Here is a 17772-nt window from a genome sequence, read left to right as displayed (position 1 = left end):
GTCAGTGACTGCACCTGTATACTCCCTGTAGAGCTCTACATTCACCGGTTACGGATGTTAAATAACCATTCTTTCCAAGTATAAAACCTGGGGTTCCAGTGGGAAAACCTGCAGGAGAAGCCAGCAAGGTGAGTACATTTGGGTATTAAACAGGGCTGAGGGAGATTTCAAATGCTAATCATAGCTTTTCCTGAAGTATTTGTTCTGCCCTATCAGCTAATACAGCAATGGCGTGTGCATTAACATCCTGAAATTGAAATAGAGATCAAGGGTATAGGGTATAAATTGGTTTTAAAGCATAACGTTAAATAATCATACCATGCTGGAGCAGCCTCTGTGACAAAGTGACTTACATTTTTGCTGCTGCTTTTTAAATGTGATTATGCATTTTAATTGTTTAACTTCAGTCTGTGGAGTAGTTTCAAAGATGTTTTAAAACAACTTACGGCATGAAAAGCCTCCTGATCTTTAAATACGCCTCAGGTTCAATGAATTTGTTTTTAATTTGTGTGATGTGTGGAACAGTGATTTTGTTCAGTGCTTTCAGGGCGGTGGAGCAAGATTTCCTAAACTGCTCCAGATCAATGAGGCTACAAATGAATAAAGACAGTAGAAATTTCCATTCCGTTTGTTGTCTTGTATCACAGAAAGAACATGGAGCTCCTATAAATTTCCCAGTGTTTGGAAGAACAGGACACTCCTGCTAATCCAAGCTTTAGAAGGAACAGCACTGGGACACGAAGGGCCTCCAAATGAAGATGCAGGGTGACTGGCTGGTCTTGCTCCACACCATCAGCCATTCATCTCATTGTTATCTCTATAAAGCAGAATCCCATCCCCAGTTCCAGGTGGCCCAATCAAAGCAGAACCAATTACAAACAGCAGTGAATGCTCTTCAGTAGTTTCCATATCCCCTTCCATGAACATGAGGCAAGAACAGGTTAGTCTGAAAACACTTCTCATAAGCTCAATAATGTGTGAAAACTGAGATTTAAATCTGCACTTTATTTGGTTTTGTGCCTCACTATTCAGACAGCAGAAAATCAGAATTTGTAGTGCCAATTGTTAGCATTTGTAACCAAATCCTTGTTTAAAACACTGGAATGATGATACAAAAAATAAATAAATGGCAGATGGTGTCATTCTGCTAAATATTGTTTACTGTTGCCTGTTGTTTTAGAAGTGCTCAAAATGGAATTTTGCAAGAGCCTTATTGTGCAAGCAAAAGACCTTACAAGGGCTTCAATTTACTACATTTCTTGCTAATGAGTGGCACTAATAATCTAACCTGTCAATCACCTTGAATCCCAAAGGGTGTCTCCAGTGGGGATGTAGGGAGGAAGGCCTTGATCATGTCTGGAATCTCTGTGAAGCAATTAAAACATCACGGTCATTCACTTCCACAGTTGCTCAGTAGTAAAGTCTTAAACTGCTGCCTTGATTTTTATTTAAAAGTTATTCTGACCTGAAAGAAAACCAACGTTAATGTGAAGGCCTTGTATAAAAATAACATTGAGAACATTTTAGATTATCTTAAGGTCCTTTCCAACCCTAATTATTCTATGATTTAAAACCAGATTATCAAAGTTACCCCGATCATCTCCAGTGCTACCTGAAACACTGAAAGAATTGAAGAGCTCTTGCTTATGGAATCTGTACTGGTTCTGAATATATTCTTTGTTAGAAAGGTGAGAACTGGGGCTACTAGTGAAGAGCACAATTGTGTACCTTCTCATACAACAGGGTAGCACTGATAACTTGGACAAAGTATTTGCAAAGAGTTTCCGGAGCAATGAATCCCGTTCAAGAATCTATGGTTAATTGTCTTTTAAGATGCACCCAGCTCTCAGCTGCACGGTACACTTGTCAAAGTTATTAAAATGACACATTATTTGTAACCCTCTAGGAAGAACCTGATTAAATTTTTTGCCTGACTTGTTGGAGATCCCAGTGATGTCCTTTCTAATAAATGTCCATTGCACTTGTCATTAGTTTTAACATTTGCATCCCCATTAATTTTATTAAGAAGATTTGGTCTGATTTATGATGTTTTGTGTGTCAATAGCAGGAGGGCTGGTTTCACTGAAAAAAAAAACCCTAAGGTTTTGGTTTGGTTTTTCCCCACTTACGTCACAATAACATTCAATAACAATCACTCTCTCAGTGGTTGGAACTGGGTATTTTTTTTAAAGATAATAACATGTCTGAGGCCCTATATTGTGTTTCTCAGCGTGAGTTCAGGCAAACAAGCCCTCAGGTGGTTTTATCTTTGGTGACAAGTCATTTACATTAAAAAATATTTACAGCTCTGTAGAGCCAGGAAGAAATTCACATGCTTTTTCCCTAAAAGATCTGGTGATGAGCCTTGAAGAGTCATCTTCGTGGTACTTCACAAGTGAACAAAATCCTTGCAGAATCACTCTGTTTGCAAAGATCAATGCTATTTGCAGTTTTGGGCCTTACATATGTAACTATTGCAGTGCTCTTAGATTTCTTCTTATTGCTTCCTAGCTCTAAGTAATACTTTTTAGAATGAACATGCTTTGTAGAGAGGATGGCTGAGGTTTTCAGGTAGCCCTTTGCCTGTTTTCTCCATTTTGCCCAGAGGAGGATGGGTTATCTTGCTGTATTTTCTGTATCTCTATGGGGGCTTGCCCAAAAGGGTCGTGGATCTTCCATCCAGACTTGTCATATGAATCTATGAATGTGAGACTTGAGAAACACTTAATTCTGTCACTTCTCCAGGTGCTATTTCGAACAGGGTTTAATCTCTTCAGTAAAAGGATTGCATGTTCTGCAGCTTCGTAAACGGAAGATATTTTTACATATGGATCTAACTACGAGAGCTGCATAAATAAAAATGTCAAGTCTGTAGCGAAACGACATAAAAGAACACTTTCTATTAATACACGTGCATTTTTCAGGCAGACAATTCGTCCTTAATCTTTCCTATCTCACAGTGCTCATAAGATGGAAAGTTTCTATTCCCATGCTTTATTTTCCTAATGACCTAATTTCATTAACTCTACGTTGCACTCAGAAAATAAATCTCAGCAAGCATCAGGGGTTTTCAAAGCACAGTAAGTCTCAAAGCTCAGGAAGTGGCCTGTGTATCCTGTTAACTTTCCTCGTCGTAAACAAAGCCTCGGTGTCTTGTGTAATAACCACATTTCAAAACAGCATGTGGCTCATTAAAGTCCTAACATCTGAACTTGTATGTGAAAGGTAACCAAATAATTAACCTGAGCAGTGTTCTTTCTACTAGGGCAAGTGTGCCCACTAGAAGGCACTATCTGCTAGAAAGTTATCATCCGGAGGAAAAGGGAAGAGCTTTGTTAAGAGATTCCATGTGAATCCCTCCAGAAGAACTGCAGACTCAGGTGTAATGTTAGACAGAGGATGGAGAGTGCCTCTGGCCTTGGTTACAGGTGTTTCACAGCAAACTGTGTGCAATCAAAACTCTTTTTGAAGACACAGTGTCAAATGTATTTACAATATGAAGCAATGAATTTCATGAGCTTTCAAGCTGAGTGACTTCAGCACTGCCCCAGGGATTGGAAGACCAGCGGGGTTCGGTCCCTCACCGGTTTCAATGGTAATCTCAAGCAAACTAATTCCCTGTGCCTCATTCATCTAAAGAAAGGAACCAATGGTACTTTATTGGGAGTGTTGAGAAGGTAAGGCTAGAGGAGGCTGGATCATGTGAACGTGCACAAATGTTCCCTGTCTTCCCTGCCAACAGCAGACGGTGAGGATTGCAAGATGAAGTCCAAGTAATTTCTGGTGAGCTCCATCCCAAAGCCAGCAGCAGGATTCGCCAGGCACCTGCGAGACCTGGCTTCAGCTCAGGGGAAGGAGGGAATCGAATCTAGCTCATGCAGATAGCGAGTGTCATGATTTAGCGTGTCTCTCTGGCCTATAACCAGCTTCATTTAGTGCCGGGACCAGATGGTGCTAGTTGAAGAGTTATGTGTGTGCAGTCTTATTTACCGTACATTGTCTTTTGTGCAGAGATTAAATGAAAAATCCTCTTAAGGATACCATAATTCTGGATCACTTATCAGCAGGCTTAAGTGGTTCGAAATGGACCAATAAATGGAGTTATTATAATGCTGTTCCTCTGTACTGAGAGAGTATCATTCCTGCCATAATGATAGGAATTAACACAGCAGAAGAGATGACATGTGAGTTTCAAATTTATTTCTATTACCCAATGTAAAATACATGGGCCACACAGCTCCTAAGATCTTCAGCTTGCTCTGGGTTCTCAGGTCTTAAGTGGAGCATTCAGAAACCAATACTGCTATTAATGACAGGTTGTGAAAACTGTGGCTGACAACATGTCTGGTGTTACTCATAATTCCAGTCATTAGAAAAAAAACTGATTCTGTTTGCTGTTCCTAATGTTCCATATGTGAATGAGCATCTATATGTAGTAGTTTCCTGGAGACAGTTTGGAAACAAGGGTTTTTTCCTCAGTAACAGCTGAAACGGAGCTCTGAGGAGTCAGCACAGAAGAGAAGCAGAGGTTAGGGAGGATGGTGGTAACGGAAATCTGGAGTAGAGTGGTGTGAGGTGAGAGCAGAGACAATGGAGAGCTTAAGGGACTCAGACAGGAGCACGGGGGTTCTGTCTCCTCCATCCTCGGCTGTTCTTCCTTTTCCCTATAAATGAAGGACTTCTAGACACTCCACTTGTTCTGTGCAATTCCGTACCTCACGCCCAGTTACTAAAAGCAGCTTTGCTATCCCCTTCCTTGAGCTTAGGCTGGGATGGGGAAGAACAAAGGATGAGGCACACTCTAGAGTGCATTCTCCACCTATCTCACCTAATACGTATAACCTAAATAATGCATAACCTAAATACGTTAGCGATAAAATCCAAGTGTCTGTTACCATAATGACAGGGAGCAGCTTAAAGCACTCCTATAGAGTTTAGCATGGAGATAAATAACCAAAAAATGCAAACGGAAGTCTCCAAAGGCAGCCCTGAACAGAACACAGCACTCTGATTTCAATGAAAATACAGAACAGCTTTCTTCATATTCTAATAAGGAACAGTCCTTATCCGCAAGAACTTGATCCTTTTCTTCACAAGTGAGACAGCCCAGTGGAAAGGACAAATGTTTGTCAGGTAAGATGTCAACCAGCATATTCAAAAGAAAAACCAAAACCACTATTATTTTGTAAAGTGTTACCAAAGCCATATAAAGTAACACTTAGGAACAGTCATCATCTGCTTTGCTTTGTCTGTTAAACTAACTGCACTTCAAGAAGTGTGGCCAAAAGAGACTGTACATTGGCTTGCTGTTTGTATGTAGAAGCTCTGTCACAGGTTCTGAGCCACAATAAAACTTGTTTCTCTAAAGTATGTCGTATTGAAAGAGCTAAAGTAATATTGCCGTGTCTGAAGGGCCTGTTTGGAATTGAATTGTTACTTTTCAACATCAGTTAAGTATTAAATTTATGAGGTACAACCAGCCCTACTAAAAAGTGATTAGAATCTTTCCAGTGATGTGAAGAACATACCTACTTCTTAAAGCTGAAATAGTTCCCAGTAAGTTATTCTGACACAATAAACTGCAGAAAAGCAGGGTGACTGCTGCTGTGTGCAGGACAGGGTAAGCAAATTCATTTCTCTCACAGGGGAAAGACGACCAGGTGAAAATTTATGGTTGAATGAACATCATACAAAATGATCTTCTACCTTAGTATACTTTCCTATGAATCTGGTCTGTATTGTAGTTACCTAGTAAAACCCCAATTTGACAGGGCATGAACCATGCCCACCCTTTCATTACACACAACACACTTGTATCCTTGACCATGTTCTATAAGCAGTGGCTGCGCTAAAGTCTTTCTATGACTTGTAACTAAATACAATTGCACACGTAATGATATGCTAGATTTTGCTTTAACATATATGAGCTGACTATTTGTTACTACATGATAGTTTATTAGGTTTTTAAGTGACATTACAAAGAGCCCCAGGCTGGTATTACAAGGTACAGCAATACATTTCCAATATTCACAAAATTCCCATTATTATGACCTTTTCTTAGTGTCCTCAGTTTTGAAAAATGACCTGTCATATTGCTTTCAGAATACATAGGTGCCAATTTGGTGGTGTTCAAAGAGCAGCCATAAGTGGGGTCCACATGTAACTGCTGACTGCCACCAGTGCCTTCTTAAATTTGTGTGTCAAGCTGGAGGAGCATTGCAATGATTGTCAGTTGTGTCCAACATCGGTCATTTTTCTCCACAAGTGACATAATACAGACTCTTCTAAATATTCCATTGCCAAAATACCCTAATGTAATCCATTAAACTCCAGACCCATATACGTGGATTTGATTAGAAAAGTGAACATCCTTCCAAACCAAGTATTTTGAAGAATTCCAGCTAGTTGTTATTGAAAGAGAAGCAAGGATTTGCAATTCTAACTCCTTTTTTTGTTACTCAGTACATCACTGTCTTGTTAGCAAACCATTTTGTGCAACGAGCCTGGGATTTAAACTGTAAAACTACATACAGACATTCCCAACCCCATTCCTATTCTGCCCCATTGTTCTAATGACAATTATTGTTCACAGGTGATGCTAAATGACACAGTTTCAAAGTGGAGTTTTACAGTGTTAGAAAACTTAAAACTCCACAGTGGGATTTCTTCATAGTCAATAGTTCCTTATGTCTAACAAATAGACCTGAATGGCAGTGGTTGCTCAACTGCGCACAGACATCTCTAGTATTAAATCTAAATTTCTGGTTCTAGAACACACAACTAAGGTAATACCAGGAGTAGAAGATATGATTTGTAAGTTTGTCTCACACTTACCAAAAATCACCTTATTACATGTATAAGAAAACACCACACAGTCCTCAACTAGTTGAGTCACTGAGGCTTAGAGCTAAGATTAATGTTAAGTTTCAGTCTTGTGCCTCACTCCAACAAAGTTACACCGGACGAGTTAAGATCTGCATTTGATGGGAGTCACTATATCTTTAACTATCAAAAATTAAACATCTAGAAAAAGTATTAGAAAGAGAAAAAAGTGACTTCACAAAAAAATACACCCAGTAGTTGACATCCATAAGATCTGTGTTTCAATAACACAACTAATTGATCCTCATAACAAGAATTCAAAAAGTGAAATTACAGTACACAAATCAAAATATAAATTACCTATCCCTAACTATACAATATACATCAGGAATGCAAGCTCTGTAACAATATAAAAATGCTTTTACACACAGTAGATGCAAAAAGCTGTTCTGTAATTCCAAGGATTTATAGAAAAAAAGAAAAAAGTTGTCTTTCAGGATTCATCTTCAGTTATTGGCAACCTGTTGGGGAAAAATAATAATAAAAAAATGTATTATTGAGAAGAATTAAGATAACCATGCTCATCAGAGATTTTCACTTTTGGGTCCAGGCTAAGGGAACTGGCACTGAGGGCAATAAAGCCCATAATAATTTGCATTTCTGCCAAAGTACCATAAAAAATAGGTACCTTAACAAGAAAGACATGTTCCTGGTGCAAACACACATGCCCACTATACAGGCTGCATAGTATTCTAGATGTGACCTCAGAATTTCAAGCCTAAGAGAAGCTGAGACATGTCTGTCTCCCTTTAAAAATAAAAAAAGCTAATCTAACATGATACATCTAGCACTTTATTTACCTTCCATGGGTGACAAAAATCAAGCTCTATACAAACTGAAGTGAAATCTTAGTGCTCATGTAACATGATTAGGCACCAAACCCCTGCCTTGTTTATGCTTGTTGTGGTTTAAGCCCAGCCGGTAACCCAGAGCCATGCAGCTGCTCGTTTACTCTCCCTGTTTTCCCCCCTGCCAGCTTCCAGAGAGATGTGGAGGAGAATGTAGAGAATGTAAATCCTGTGGGTTGAGATAGGAACAGTCCAATAACTAAGGTATAATACAAAACTACTACCACTAATAATGATAAGGGAAATAACAAGGGGAGAGAATATAAAACTTAAAGTGGAAAGGAAATGAAAACAATAAACACAACTGATGCACAACACAACTGCTCAGCACACACCGACTGATACCCAGCCCGACCCTAGCAGCAATCTGGACCTTCTGGGTAACTCCCCCCACTTTCTATACTGGGCATGACATGCTGTGGTATGGAACAGCCCTTTGGATACTTTGGGTCAGGTGTCCTGTCTCTGCTTCCTGTGCCCCTCCTCACTGGCAGAGCATGAGACTGAAAAGTCCTTGATCGGGGTAAGCATTTCTTAGCAACAACTAAAACACTGGTGTGTTATCAGCATTGTTCTCAGAAAACACAGCACTGCACCAGCTACTAAGAAGAAAAAAAACTGTTACAGCTGAACCCACGACAATGCTGTAACCATTGTGGCACACTTGCACTGCCCCCACCTTCTGAAACGCCTTTAGTGATCGCTGTAATTGCTGAGTGTGGTGCTACCTGATCACTTTTAATTTACTTACAAGTCTTTGTCGTACTCTTAGCAACCTCCTAACTTACTTACACAAGCAGGAATTGACAGCTGATGGACAGTAACTCGCTCATCAGCCCTTGTGCACAGCAGCAAGTCTACAGGCTCTGGCAGCTAAGACAGAGCTGAACTCTACAGAGTGCAGCAGAAGATGGAGGAGTAGCACCACACTCCCACCAGCCTTCCAGCTATGGAAACTGGAGCTGATGTTGGTAACGTACATGAGATGATGGTCCTTTTCAGATCAATCAAGTATGAAAAGAGGAAAAAAAAGAGAACAGTTTGGTTTCTCACTGACACTTTTTCCCACCTCTTCTCCTTCTCATGCTGCAAAGGCAGTCATCATTTCAGATTTCACTCAGAGATTAATTCAGCTATTGCACTTCCTCAAAACTAACCAGACATGAAGAAAGTAACTCTCTTCTCAATACTGATACGGAAAACACCGTCAGTGAAGTGGCTAGTAGAAGCCTGACGGGGAGAGCTTCTTAAGGCTCCTTGTATATAATCCTATACATATAGTACAATCCTATATACATAAATCTGCTCTGCATGAATTTCAGACTGCCTCACAAGTCAAAGGAAAAAGTCCATCTACTGTAAAGGCAGTAATTTCAAACGACACAAGGATTTATTTCAACTGTCTCACTTTAACTCTTGTTAGCAGCAGGGGTCTTGTTCTCGCCTTCCAACTCTTCCACTCCTGCCTGCGTCATGAGGTCTGCAATGTTCTTCTCCAGGTCGTCTATGCGACAGCTCATGTCATCAAGTTCACTGGAGCTAAGGAATATGATTGCGATCCAGTACTGGTTGCGTTGGTTTGTCTGGTTACAGTTTTGCTCAAACTCTTATGGTCACTTTAAATTTATCTTACAAATCCCATCGGTAAATATACTTTAAAATATTTACAATTTTGTAGTGTTTACCACTTGACTTTAAAAAAGGATATTTCTTCCAATTATTTGGTCAGACATGGTTTGAAATTTGTCCTGCATTTGCTGAAGCAATGTCTGCACCTAATGGAAAAGGAAAAGAGAAGTCTGTTTTGTTTTCTTTAAAGAGGTTGTTATAGTATTTAATCTCATGTACTGGAGTAAGTACAATGTCTTCTTTCATTGCTAAGATCAGCTGTGCACAAACGCTGCAGTATAATGCCATATAGAGGTACTGTGTGTGTGTGTATGTACGTACACACAGGACAACTGGGCTCACAGTAAACAATTTTAAGACCCCAGAATGCCTGTGCTGCACAACCAGGACTAAGCCCACCACAGCTACTTCCAGCATCCTAATCCTAACACTTCTGGCTTTAATCATAATGATACTTTTTTTGGTACCAGAATCATATAACGGTTTGGGTTGGAAGGGACCTTCAAAGGACATCCAGTCCAACATCTTTAGCTACATCAGGTTGCTCAAACCACCTCCAGCCTGGCCTTGGATGTCTCCAGGGATGGTGCATCCGCCGCCTCCCTGTGCAATCTGCGCCAGTGTTTTACCACCCTCAGTGTAAAGAATTTTTTCCTCACATCCAGCCTGAATCTCCCTCTTTTACTTTAAAACCATCACCCCTCATCCTCTCACAACAGGTCGTGCTAAAAAGTCTCTCCCCATCTTTCTTACAGGCCCCTTTTAAGAACTGAAAGGTTGCAATAAGGTCTCCCCCGAGCCTTCTTTTCTCCAGGCTAAAAACCCCAACTCTCTCAGCCTTTCCTCTCAGCAGAGGTGCTCCATCCCCCTGATCATTCTTGTGGCCCTTCTCTGGACCCTCTCCACGTCTCTCCCGCACGGGGGACTCCATAAGAGCAGCCTTTTCCCCCTCTCTCTCCCAGACCCTTGCTCTTAACCACAGCCCTCGGGTAACTCCTCCTTACAGGAGGCCCCCAGCACCTCAGGGAAGCGCCTGGCTTCGTGCCGCCATCGGACGCGCCCGCACAGCTCCGCAGCGGCAGCCGTTTATAACAACAAAGGCTGAGGTAAACACACCCCCCACCCGCCTCCCCAAGCCGAGCAAGCGGACGCGGCTCCGGGCAGCAGGCGGTAACGATCGCGGCGAGGCCCGAGGCTTCGCGCTTCCGGACGGGCCTCTCCTCACGGAGGCCGCGGCCCAGGCCGCGCTCCGCTCGGCGCGCTCCCCGCTCCCCGCCGGCCGCGGTGCCCTCACCACGGCGGTGAGGTCCTGCACGGTCTTCGGGTCGGTCTCGGCCATGGCGGGCTCGGCGGGCGCTGGTCCCGGCTCCAGGGTAGCGGCAGCGCTTCCGGCCGCGCCTCGCCGCTTCCGCGCGTCCTCTCGCGAAAAGACGAGGCCCCGGAGGACTCTGGGAGGTGTAGTCCGCTCCGGGCACCGCCGCTCGTGTTGGCTGTGGGTCTGGGCTCCGGCTCCTTCCCTTGCCGGTCGTGTCTGGCCCCGCTGGCAGCGGGGTGTGGGAGTGAGGAGCGATGGGACCCCCTCGGTGTGCCGGCTCGGGCGAGGAGACAGGGCTCGTATAACGAGGGCACTGGCGCAGCCGTACGGGGAAGGAAGGTGTTGGAGCAAGCCCAGAGGAGGCCACGGGGATGATCAGTGGCTGGAGCACCTCCTGAATGGAGACAGTTGGGGCTGTTCAGCCTGGAGAAGAGAAGCTGCGTGGAGACCTCAGAGCAGCTTCCAGTGTCTGAAGGGGGCTACAAGGATGCTGGAGAGGGACTCTTCATCAGGGACTGTAGCAATAGGACAAGGGGTAATGGGTTAAACTAAAACATGGGAAGTTCAGGTTAGGTATAAGGGAGAAGTTCTTCCCTGTGAGGGTGGTGAGGCACTGGAACAGGCTTCCCAAAGAACTGGTGAGTGCTCCATCCCTGGCAGTGTTCAAGGCCAGGTGGGACAGAGCCTTGGGTGACATGGTCTAGTGTGAGGCACCCCTGCTCACGGCAGGGAGTTGGAACTGGATGATGTTAAGGTCCTTTCTAACCCAAACCATTCTGTGTTTCTGTGAAAACAGATTTTTCCCCCAGAACGTTAAGCTCACATGTAATCTGAAGCTGAAAATAAAAGCTTTCCTCACACACAGTGATTTAACAGTTTAGCTGAAGCTCTTAGAAAATAGCTTTGCAGGTTGGGGGGATTAAAGTTGTATTTTTCTAGGCTGAGTAGCGGTGCTGTGTGAAGGGCGCATCTCCCCTTTTATCGTTTATTTTAAAAGGGAATGAGCAGCTAAGCCTGGCCAGCAAACGTGTGCAGGTAATCTGGCTTCAGAGAGGGGCAGGCTGTGGGATGGCGGCATTAGGGATTAGCACTGGGAGTTGGGAATGTTATGTAAGTGGGTTGATGATTAAAGGGAATATATTATTGTGGCATATTGTTTTCATGAAAGAAAGTACAAATAAAGTTCATGCATTAGATTAAATTCATGTCTCCCACAGATTAGCGACATGGTCTTTAAGATGCTGTAAAGCTTTGTAGACTGGATTTCCACAGTGGGGATAGAAGCAGGATAAGCATTTCCTAAGTGTAAGTTTATAGGCTTTTTAGGTGGAAACTACTCATTTGTAGTTGTCATTAGTGAAGTGAGTGGTTATTTACGTGGCTTGGTTATTGTGTACTGAGATAAAAGATAACAAAAGCATGGGATATTAATTTGTAAATGAAAACCATTCCCCATTAGCAGCAGATGACTCTCGAATGTCTCATTTCACCTGGAAACCAATGCAACATGCTGACACACACTGCCTTACCCCCTAACTAGAAAGAAATGTGAAATGCTGGGCGTTTGCATTAATAATGTGCCTTTTGGAGCACTGCAGGAGTAATGAAAAAGCCGCTTAGTGCCATTTTGGGGAAATGTTATCTGTTTAAAAGTAAATATGGCTTCTGGTTTGGAAAAATGCTAAGAAATTACTCCCATTTGTTTGTTTGATGTGTTTATGAAAGTTGGTGGTGTTTGTAACTGCTGTTTTCGATCAGATAAACTGTTGTTTTGAAAAGGTCATATCTGGTCTCTGGGTGCATGTCCGAGTGCAGATAGAATCGTAGAATCAACTGAGTTGGAAAACACTTTTAAGATCATCAAGTTCAACCGTTCCCCAGCACTGCCAAGGCCACAACTAACCCTTGTCAGTGAGGGGCTCTACATGTTCTTTCAATGCTTCCAGGGACAGTGACTCCAACACTGCCCTGGGCAGCTTGTTCCAATGCCTGAGAACCCTTTGGGGAAGGAATTGCTCCTAATCTCCATCTAAACCTCCCCTGGTGCAGCTTGAGGCCGTTTCCTCTTGTCCTGTCACTTGTTACTTGGGAGAAGAGACCAACTCCACCTCGCTACAATCTCCTTTCAGATAGCAGTAGAGTGATAAGGTCCCTCCTCAGCATCCTTTCCTCGAAACTAAACCCCCCCAGGTCCCTCAGCCGTTCCTATCAGACCTGTGCTCCAAACCCTTCACCAGCTTCACTGCCCTTCTCTGGCCCTGCTCCAGCACCTCAATGTCTCTCTTGTAGTGAGGGGCCCAGAACTGAACACAGGATTCGAGGTGCAACCTCACCAGTGCCCTGTGCAGGGGGACAATCACTGCCTTGGCCCTGCTGGCTGTGCTATTTCTAGTACAGGTCAGGATGCTGTTGGCATTCTTGGCTGCCTGGGCACAAGCTGCTCATGTTCAGCTCTGTCAGTCAGCACACCCAGATCCTTTCCCGTGAGGAGCTTTCCAGCCACTCTTCTCCAAGTCTGGAGCATTGCATGGGGTTGTTGTGGCCCAAATGCAGGACCTGGCACTTTGCCTTGTTGAACCTCATACCACTGGCCAGAGCCCGTCGATCCAGCCTGTCCAGGTCCCTCTGCAGATCTATCCCTCTTACCCTCCAGCAGATCAGCACTCCCACCCAACTTGGTGTCATCCACATATTTACTGAGGGAGATCTCCCATCTTCCACAAGAGCTGATGTGTCCCATGGCAGACAGGGGTGCTCATGGGGCCAAGCAGTGGCTCCACACCGCAGAGGATTTGGCATATCAGTGTTTGTCCAGAGTCTGCATCTTCCCAGCACTATTTTAAACATACGACTCTACAGGGAGACAACACGGTAATCTCCTGTGTGTGCAGTGTGTGGCTCACTCAGAGAACTGTGGCTTTCTGCATGAGCCTTGCAGGTACAAACACAGCAGAAAGAGACGTGCACAGAGTAGGAGAGGTCTGATGTGTGTGCTTGTGCCTTCTGGCTCTGAGTGGATGGTGGTCTTTATTCTGCTACGTGTTCTTATGGTAAGCTAAATTATGGTGTCCCATTATCTTCTTACTGTTCTTAGGTAGTGCAGAAAAGGGGGAGCTTCCAGGAAACTGCTTGACTTGTCAAGCTATTGAGGCCGTTTCTGTCTCTTCCAGCATCCTGAGCAGGGTGTCAAGGCTTTAGCCCATAGGCCAGGTGCCTGGCAGGAGAAGACATGCAGTCCAAAGTCCCTGCAGCAGTCCCCCAGGTTTCAGTAGGTGGCAATGCACATGCTTTTATTGGTTCTCTATCATTTAGCAAGGAAAATACATGATTGGCCTGATTCTTCAGTTAGTTTCTTGTAGATGGTTTGTTATAGCTTGACCCTGAGAATCATAGAATGAGACATTGCTGATAACCATACTGTTACCAGCAGTGTCAAGTTTAGCTAAGGTTCAGCTGGTGGTCTTTCTAGCTCAAACATGCCCATGCCATGTTCCATTTTAGGGGATGGACAAGCCCTAGATGGTTTTGACATACCACTTAAAACGTGTGTCCCCTAAACTGATGTAATGCAGGGAGTCAGATCTGACTGACAAATGGATTCCTCAGGCCATTAGGGTTTTTAGTAAGTGTCAAATGGCTGCACTTTTGTTCTCATAACTTTAGGAACTGTTTTCATGTCAGGATAAAACATTTTTATTATTCATTTTCTCCCTAGCATGGAACAGTGACTGAAAATTTACAGGGTTTTGTCTCCTTTTTGAGACTGGGCTGAAAGAAAATGCTGTGCAAAGGGGACTGCTAGGATTAATGATCCTTCCACAGTGATTTTCAGAGATTACTAAAATGGATGGAACTGTAGAAGGCTGAATTCTCTTGCTAGCTTTTTACTGACAAGGTCTTAATTTAAAGTATACAGAGAATAAGGAGAGAATAAGCCTGTTGTTTTCTTTAAAATAAAGGGAAATTTACAAAGATAAATTTAAAAACAGCTACTGGAACTTCTTTAAAATGCAGGGATACGTAGTTCCATTGCAGAATGATTGGACCTCATGTAGCAATAAGTCATCGTCAGGCTCTGTACAAAAGCAGGCACATTTTTAGTTTTCCAGAGAACTCAAAATTAACTTTGCCCATGTGGAAGCATGATAAAGATTCCTGGTACTTGTGTCCTTAGGTCTGATTCAGTTCCTGTTTCCTTTGGTGGTGTAGAATTAGAGCTCAACAACATGAAAAAAAGGCTGTTAATTTAACAACTTATTTTTTTGTGCCAGTTAATGCCAAAATCACAGTAAGTAGTTAATGCTGCAGTATTAATTGTATATTTGTTGGTATACAATTAATGTTGTATATGTTAATGTTGATGTATGTTAATGTCGATATCTTTCCAGGAACCACAACACGGGGATTGGGAGGCAGAATAAAATTTCCCAAAGGCAACTTTTGCAAAGACCCTGCTTTTACCAAACCCACTGTTGTTGATTGTGTAATGATCTCAAAGAGGTGGAACAATCGTATATTTACCTCTGTTTTAAATAGCACTCTTCCAGAGGACTTTGCTCCTGATAGAAGTCCAGCACATTAGCTCAGTGGTAACAGTTTAGAAAAGATTATATTGTTATGTCTGTGTATTTTGTGATGCAAGAAATAGCAACTATGCTTTAATTGCTTTGACTGTCTGATCTTGTTTGGGCTCCCCGGTGACTTTCAGATAGTTGTGGTAGTTCTGAGTATTATTCATAGAGTGATCATGCACTCAAACTGTTGCAGCTGCTCTTGCCTCCTCCTTCGTTTGAGTGTGAGTTGTGGATTTTAAGATACTCAGCGTGTAAAATCACAGATTTATTTTTTTTTTAATTCAAGCCAAAGACTTTTGACAAAATCTTGAGAAATCTTTAATGTCTCGATTGCAACCCAAGTTGCTTGCAGCAGGAATTCTCGAGAAAAGATAAAAATATAACAAATAGAACTAATTTATTACTTCCAAAGGAATAAAACCCCTTGCAGGCTGTCAAACGTACTTGAGGTCAGAACATATTAAACAAAGAGCTGTGCTTAGAAAACAACTGTCAAGGGAGAAGTAAATGTTCAGTATTATGACTCCTGAATATTTAACTGGATAAAGCAAACCCAGGTCTGGAATAAATGTGAAAGTGATTTGAATCAAAACAGAAACAATTGACTGCTTTTTCAGATTATTCTTCAGCAACTAAACCAAATAATTTTGGTGTGAGTAGTTCTCACATGAATTTAACTACTGTTACGAAATGAAATTATTTTTGCGGCAGTTATTCCCCTCCAGTAATTTATCCCATATTTTGCATTTACAATCTTTGATTAGCTTGCTGTTGCCTGCCATGTGAACTGATCAAGGAGTACTCCCCTGGGTGGCTTTGGGCTGTGTGAAGGAAGAGAAAGACAGGCAGGGATTCATTAGGAGTAGGTGAATTTCATTTTAGAAGGTTGGACCAGAGAAAAGTGAGCAAGGTGAGAGGGATATTATCATATTTCATGCATTAGACTTTCACTGTCTCATTCCTCCTCACTTTCCCACTTCTCTCTTGTACACAGACACTTCAGAATGTTAACAGAATAACTTCCTTATCATTGCTACTAAACTTTCTGAGACTGGGAGAACAAAAACTTTTGTAGTCTATACCTTCACGAAGGGAAAAGCTTGCTGATGGTCAACAACCACAAAGCCAAAAACCCTTTCCAAAACTTCTGTTGAGGTGCTGGAAGGAGAAGGATGTTACACTGTTCTTCCTTTAGATTTACTAACCTGCCAGCAGCATAAAGCAATCAGAAATAATGCCAGAGTGTGACAATGCATGGCAATATATGTGGCCTAATAATACCCACTTTGTAATTCATGGTAATGTATGGCACTGCTTACTGGCATCTCTAGGGCCAAGACAAGAGGAACTGTGCTCAAGAAACAACCTATAAAAGGTCAATCATAGAATCACAGAATCCACTAGGTTGGAAAGAACATTTAACATCATCAAGTCCAACCATAATGAAGACAATAGTGACAATGAAGAGATTATAAGATTATTGTTATCTTTGTTATCTTCAGTGGAACCAATAGTTCTGTAAGGAAAAGGAGAAATCATGTACAACACCAGACATTTCACTAGTAGAAAAGTCAAACTATAGATGCTATCACTGTTAACAGGTGAGCCTTAAAAGAAACTACCAAGATAATGTTTTTCTTCACATGGCCATCTGTTCTCTGGTAGATTCAGCCTTTGGAGATATTGGTCAAAGAATCCATGACAGCACATGTTTAAAAACATGTACATGATCTACGTGATCAGCATGTGCACAATTCATTTGGTAGCAGTCCATTAAATGCAATTAAATTCACCAAGAGTACTCTGTGATTGTACAAGAGAAAAAAAAAAAAGGTGTAGTAACTTTCTAAAGCCATTTGGGTTTTTGTATTTTGTATGTAAGGAGATTTTAAATTAAGCATGAGAAAAGACTGAAAGATGGGAGAGGTAAGGAAGTGTGGTCCTTAAAAAGAGACTTGACTTTAAAACTGCACCTTCCAATTCTAGCTCTGCCTCGATAAAATTTTCACGAGGACCATTGAATCCAGAATCCCATTATTTCTGACAGGCATCTGCACAGGAGAGAAAAGTCGGGCTGTGGAGTTGTTTGAGCGCCAAAGGACCTGGAGGAATTCCTGTCAAAAAGTCTACATTAGTGGAAAGTTGAGTTGCTCTTTGCCTCAGTGCTGCTGCAGCTAAGGCAGTTTGAGGAGAAAAGTAAGGGCCATAGTTGGCTAGCACAAACTATTGCTGTTTTGATCTCTTTTGGACAGTTCTAGAGATAACAGTCTTGCTGACATCCCTCTCTTGCACTGCCAGTTTCAGGTTCACCCCTGATTTGTTGCCCTGTAGCACCAAATACCAGCTGATTTTTCTGCAAAGAGTCATGGAGTCCAACATCATTGGAAGGGAATGAGCTCTGTGGATGCCTAGTACCTTACAAGTAAGATGTTGGTGTAGAAATATGAATCTTTCATTCCAGCTGTGTGCAGTGTGATCCATGCACCAAAATGAAATAGTTTCTTCTCGCGTACACTGACATTTA

The 17772-nt window shown here is 42.4% G+C and overlaps 1 protein-coding gene across 1 annotated transcript; it reads right to left on the bottom strand.

Moving 5' to 3' along the window:
- Positions 1-5934: 5934 nt before the first annotated feature.
- HSBP1 (heat shock factor binding protein 1) lies at positions 5935-10784 on the bottom strand. Its single transcript, XM_030471255.2, has 4 exons — positions 10654-10784; positions 9439-9505; positions 9139-9258; positions 5935-7343 (listed from the first exon to the last, which is right to left on the bottom strand). The coding sequence occupies exons 1-3, from the start codon at positions 10696-10698 to the stop codon at positions 9140-9142; spliced, it is 231 nt and encodes a 76-aa protein (XP_030327115.1). The 5' UTR covers positions 10699-10784; the 3' UTR covers positions 5935-7343; position 9139.
- Positions 10785-17772: the final 6988 nt, after the last annotated feature.

The sequence above is a fragment of the Strigops habroptila genome, chromosome Z (genome assembly GCF_004027225.2).
Source record: "Strigops habroptila isolate Jane chromosome Z, bStrHab1.2.pri, whole genome shotgun sequence".
Classification (NCBI taxonomy): Eukaryota; Metazoa; Chordata; class Aves; order Psittaciformes; family Psittacidae; genus Strigops; species Strigops habroptila.
Note: the sequence above shows the minus strand (reverse complement) of the source record. Positions and strands in the feature narration are given on the sequence as shown.